The 6,222-nt window shown below is 34.6% G+C and overlaps 1 protein-coding gene across 2 annotated transcripts; it reads left to right on the top strand.

Annotated features, from left to right (window-relative positions):
* The first annotated feature begins 365 nt into the window (after positions 1–365).
* Positions 366–4,542, top strand: LOC109238076 (peroxisome biogenesis protein 16). Of its 2 annotated transcripts, none has more exons than XM_019404509.1 (8): positions 366–680; positions 1,824–1,881; positions 2,235–2,451; positions 2,592–2,890; positions 2,983–3,251; positions 3,881–3,948; positions 4,035–4,096; positions 4,206–4,542. In XM_019404509.1, exons 1-8 carry the CDS (start codon positions 612–614, stop codon positions 4,265–4,267), a joined length of 1,104 nt encoding a protein of 367 aa, XP_019260054.1. In that variant the 5' UTR covers positions 366–611; the 3' UTR covers positions 4,268–4,542. The 2 variants fall into 2 exon arrangements, with proteins under 2 accessions (XP_019260054.1, XP_019260055.1); XM_019404510.1 differs by having other exon boundaries at positions 1,824–1,898.
* The last annotated feature ends 1,680 nt before the right edge of the window (positions 4,543–6,222 follow it).

Genomic DNA, 6,222 nt, shown 5'->3' with positions numbered 1-6,222 from the left:
TCCCACTACAATTTAACTTTCTTTACTGGTTTTTGTAATCAACACTTTAAGTGATTAAAGTGATTTAAATTAATTTATTTTAGATTGAGACATAATTTGGTTATTTGTATATATAAAATATCATAAATAAATATCTTAAAATTCACACTACGAATTCGTCAAAGAAGTATGGAAAAACAAAAAGAATTCTAAATCATAATTTATTTAAGTGAATGTTAGACCTTAAGACATAAAATATTACTATAAATATTTAACGGAGTAATTAAGTAGGCTTTGATTTATGCAGGCGATGCATTTACAAGAAAAAAAGAAAAAAAAAAGGAAAAAGAAAATCATAACTTAACAAAACGACACCCCTCATCACAACTATCGTCTGCCCACTGCCCAGTTCTTGTTCATCCGTTCGAGACGGTTTCCTTCGTAAGCATACTGTCACTTGCTGTAAATTTCAGAAGAAGGGGCAATTCCGTCTGCTTTTTATCCATATGGGTTTGATCTGAAACCTTCAAAAATTTCCAGCTTTAGGTCTTTTTTCTGCCAATTGAGTGCTGCTAAAAGAGCTACTATAAAAGACACTGTTTTTGGAGTAAAGATTCAAACTTTTTGCTTCTATGGAGGCTTACAAGATATGGGTTAGAAGGAATCGTGATTATGTTCGCCAATTGAGTTCTCTAGCCAGTGTATGCCCCTCCTCTCAAACTCTTAACATTTATTGGTTTAATTTCTATGTTGTTAGCACAAGTGTCTTTTTACCTCTTGGCTTTTGTCCGGATTAATTGTGTTAGTCTTTTGGCTTCTGGTAGCTTAATATTGATGCTATTTTGTTAGTGGCAATTGTGTGTCAGAACTATTCTTGATTCTGCTTCAGTTTGGGATGATAGTTTCAAGAATGGAAATTGATTGTGGTGTATGAATAGTAAATAGCTGGTTCAAATCTGGATAAGGGATGAGGGTTGCTCTGTGTAAAAACTAGTAGCTAATGCCGAATAGAATGGAAGGGACATAGAGCCGACTCCAAGTTCCCAACAAGATGGGGTTTGAGGCATAGTTGAATATTCTTAATAAGCCAATATATCTATTATTGTTGGAGGTTTGTTCCCTTAATTTTTTCTTTGGGGCTTACGTATTTCTTTTAAATTTATCTAGAATAAGAATGGGTTGTTTTGCCAAGAGTCGGTTTTAAATCTCCATTCAGACTTATCTTAGAAGCTTTTCTAATTCAGCTCGAGGAATGAAGGTCGTTCTAACCATGTACTGCTAGCAAACTCTTAAGGATATGTTACCTTGCGAACATGTGAGGCCTATTACTAGGGGGTTAGTTTGAAGAAAACTGATATTTATGCAATTTTTCTGTGTGGAAGTTGGTTTTGATTAAACTGCTTATATAGGTTCTTCTTTTGCTTTATCCTACCTCTTCTCCCCCTTCCCTCGGCCGACCCATCCATTAAAAAAAACGAAAAGCATATATTTGTGCTGCTCCTATATTTGGGATTGAGTAAGCCAAGATTGTAAAGATTATCGTTTTTTCTAAAGTTTTTGGGTGTAATGGAACTTTGTACCACAGTTTAGATCTTGGTTAGTTAACATAGATTTGAAATATTGAAGAATGAAGGAGATGGCCAAAATTTGGCTGGCCTCCCTTTCTAAAATATTTTCATTTTTTTTCTTTTTGGATCCTGCATTCGTATATGTAAGATTCATTGTTATCATTCACTTTTACTGATTAAAAAAAAGATATGTCATTATTGTCCTTAGCACCGTTTGATTGTCAATTGCATGAAATCTAGTAGATGATGATAATCTGGTTTCTAAATTATGACCAGGGAATGACATGGCTTCTTCCAGAGCGGTTTGCTGCATCAGAAATTGGGCCAGAAGCAGGTTTATTTGAAATTTTGGTAACATTGGGCCTCTTCTTGCTGCTTATAAAACTCAGAATATTACCTTTTCTCTTTCTAATTAGCTTCCACCATGCTTCTCTTCTTAGGAAGCAAGGCACAGAAATACTGGCAGTTACTCTTTCTGGTGTCATTTTGTGAAAATTTTGCAAGTTTAACCAATCAAAGAATATTGAGTATCCTGACTCTTCATACAATCTTTTAGTTCCCATTGTAACTCTTTTTGTGGTCGCCATTTTAATGTAAATAAGTAACTTATTGATGTAGTTATTTTAGCTATGTTGGTTTTCCTACTCCGCATGGTTATGTTTATTCATTGCGCCCTATTTTTGGTAGTCTCCTCGATCCTTGGAATGGTTACCACGGTAAATGAGCATATTATAGAGACAGCTCCAACCCCTGCGCGTACAAGTTCTGCAGAGACTTCTTTTCTCCCTTTGTCATTATGCCTTACTTTGCTGAGGGACTTGGAAACATTGATTGAAGTAGTAGCAGAGCAGCTCTATGGTGAAGACAAAAAATGGAATTTGATTGTTCTTACAGAGGCTGCCAAGTAAGTTACATATTTAACTTTCACGCTACTTAGTTACCAGCTTCAGCCTTCAACTTCAACTCAAATATCATCCAAACGCCTACAAGTGGTAATTTATGATTAAACATTCGTACCGCAACTTGTTTTCCAATGGATGCCAGGGTGTGTGTTAGGCTGGCTGCTTTCAGAAATACAGGATATAAAATGCTTTTGCAAGGTGGGGAGACTGAAAACTTAGAAGATTCAGATGATTCGAGTCCACCAGAAAGCATGGGGCATTTAACGAAGCCCATCCGGAATCAAGGACCAGGTGCCAATCACCTTCAGGGTTGGAACTCATGGAATCTTGAAGGTAGGGCGATGTCCGCCTTAAGTAACTTCGGTCAGAATGCTAGGACGGTTTCTGAGCCAACTTGGTTGCGCAGGGTTCAACAGCAGCAAGCAATTCTGCAACCTCCAAGTAATTATTGGTTTCGGCTGAACTAAAATCTTTTGCTTCTGTTGGTGAAACAGTTACTTTCTAATGTGTTAACTTTCCTTATGTTATTACAGCTAAGGTGATCACAAAGCCCAGTCTGTCAACCTTCTTATCTGAGAAAGGTACTCGTGGAGGGTTATTTGTGACCGGGGAGATTATGTTCATCCTAAGACCTCTTATTTATGTCTTCCTGGTAAGGAAGTATGGAACACGATCGTGGTTTCCTTGGTTCATCTCTTTGGCTGTGGATCTCATGGGGAACAGCATTCTCTCGGTCATAACAATGTCCCAGGATAGCAGGAAAGACCAGCATTTTCAATTTTCTAAATCCGAGAAGGATGAGGTTAGAATATTATAGATTATTGCACAAAATCTTTTTATATATAGCTTAAAGCCTTAAACTAATATCTGATTCACTTTTATTATCCTTAAAGGTACCTCCCCTCCCCCCATAAAAGAAGAGGATTTTATCCCCTCAACAAAGAAAATAAGAGGTGTACCTTTCTGCTATTCTGGTAACCAAATCTCATATTAAGCATTTAGCAGTGTTGCTTCAGACGTTTTTCTTTCAGCGGTGGATGGAATAGCGTGTTATTGGTCTTTCTCACTCTTCGTCTTGACGTTCTTGAAAATTACCATTCTTGAACCAATCTGAATATCTTATGTTTTTTATATGGCAAAAATCCCATCTCCCAGGGGGCTAAAAGTGGTTTTTCAATCCCTCTTGGTGACTCGTGCTTTCAACTTAGGTGGAAGGCCCTTTCCACTAGGAATCTGTCAGTTGTCAATCTGCATTTCTTATTTTGTCTTGTCGAGACTATGGATTCTCATTCCATTTCTTGCTTTATGTCTCACCCTTTCTTCCCTTTAAATATTCATCTGATTTGTTTATTAGTTTTTGAGTTTATTTATTGCAGCCATAAAATTTTGCTTCATCTTTAAATGGTATATATTTTACTCTAAAAACTGCAGTTAAAAAGGAGGAAGCTGCTTTGGGTGCTTTACCTCATGCGAGATCCATTTTTCTCCGAATACACCAGGTAAAGATACTCTTTTTCTGTCATTTCTTGTTAGGTGCAGAACTAACAGAAATCAAACCAATGCTAATGGCTTAAAATGATTTCAGGCGAAGACTTGAAAGCACTCAAAAAATTGTAAAACCTGTTCCTGTAGTTGGATTTTTCGCAGGTATTTTTTACGCACTTTTGTACCTAGTTTCAAGAGTTGCTCCATTTAACATTGTTGATGTAAATTTTGACATTATCCTTCCTAACAATTTTTTTTCTTTGATGTGTAGAAAAACTTATTGAACTACTTATTGGAGCCCAGACTAGATATACCTACATGTCTGGTTCTTGAACGGAAGCCACTGAATGTTTGATGCATTCTTTGTTACTCTTATTTGGCAATGGAGATCAACTTTTTCTCTTTTTTTTCAGATGTAGCATTTTGAAATCATAATCAAGAAAAGGTGTAGCATTTTAAGATTAGAACTAAGAATAGGTGTATAATTTTGTTTCTATCCAAAAGTGTATGGAGGTTCGATGCTGCATCAGTTGGAGCAGTAATCAAACACTATTGCTGGCTGTTTATTTACTAAATCATGGTTAATATCATGGGTGGTTAAAGTTGCAGCAGATTACAACAAATTTGGTTATCTTTTTCTTAGAATTAATAGCTAACATGCGTTTGACAATGATAGCATTAAAAATCACACTAAATAGATAAGAACAAAAGATGTTGGAAACGACTCGAATTAGGATATGGCGAAAAGTAATCATTTTGAGTGTGAAGACTAGAACTAATATATGAAAAGGAAATTAAATCTAAAAAGTTATTGGAAATGTGTTGATGGTAAACATGTGCGCACCTATGATTATTACATTTGAGTAATTTCAAGCACCTCAATAGAACTCCTTCCCCCTTTTACTTGCTAATGTAGGCTAAAGTGACCTACAACTAAAGGTAGGGGTATTCAAATCGATTCGGAAAATCGCACCAAATTAAAAAATTAAATTAAACTAATTAGAAATTCGATTAAGTTTGGTTTGGTATTGAATAAAAAATCTAAACCAAAACGACATATAAATATATAATTTTTATATATACTTTTAAGACTATACAAAATTTTCTTCAAAAAATATCTAGAAATATTTGGGATCCTCTCATGGTTTTAATAGAACTATAAAGTGCATCCATTTTTATTTACTTTAAATAACGGGTTGTATCATTATTTTCTTATCAAGTGTTATTGTAATGCGTCAATCTCTTTGTTTTTCCATATTCATATGTCAAGATTTACTAAATTCTTATATCTTTTTCGAATGTGAAATGTTATTTCGATAATTTAAAATTAAATAGAACATATCATTATTTAGGTTTTATATTTATTCATGTTTAATTATTAAATATGGTTAACCTTGAAAGCATACATTAACAGAAAATTTATTGTTAGACGACTAAGAAAATAACTATTATGTGTTACTAAAAAATTCTCCCATAAGAATATTTTAATAGATTATATGTTTGTCAATTTTTACTAAACGTATATTCACTTTCTAAATTAAAGTAAGATTGAAATAATATTCATATAAAAAAAAACTCCAAATAAACAGACAGAACCGAATCAATCCTAACCGATATAGTTAATTTGGTTTGGTTTTGATAAAATCCGAACCAATCCGGTCCATGTACACCCCTAGCTAAAGGTATTTGTCAATGTAAGCTTAATTTGATAACTTCAAAATAATTAAATAACTCGAACAGATTATAATACAATGATGACATAAACAATTTTAAGAAACGTGGCTTAGCTAGGGTTTGTAGTGGGGTAGAAACACGGGGTAGTTGGCGAGGTGACCTCTTTTCAAACTTGAATTGGCCAAGTGACCTTCAGGTTTTAATTACTGCGGGATTGACCTTCATGCTTAATTAATGGTTAAGTGGGATTATAAAGTGAACGAGGGAAGTTAAGTCTTTATCACTAAAGTTTCAGTTATTACAATTTGCCCCCAACATATATAAATGTAATATTACCAGATTTTCTTAAAAAGGAAGATCCCATCCCTTCCCGCCTCATCTGCTGCCCCAATCCCCATTTCCACGGCTGATTCCTCCATTGCAGCTTGTTTTTCTTGCATTTAACACACACAGGTCGTCTCCTTCTTCTCCATTCCTCTCAAAACTTCATTCTTTTGATTTATCATTTACTTTGAAGAAATCGACAAATTGGGGTTTTTTCGAATCTGTTGAATTTGGGAAAGAAATTAGTGGTAGATTAGATTGATAATTCATTCTATGTGGTATATTGTGTA

The sequence above is a fragment of the Nicotiana attenuata genome, unplaced genomic scaffold, assembly GCF_001879085.1.
Source record: "Nicotiana attenuata strain UT unplaced genomic scaffold, NIATTr2, whole genome shotgun sequence".
Taxonomy (NCBI): Eukaryota; Viridiplantae; Streptophyta; class Magnoliopsida; order Solanales; family Solanaceae; genus Nicotiana; species Nicotiana attenuata.
This window is presented reverse-complemented; position numbering and strand designations above follow the sequence as displayed.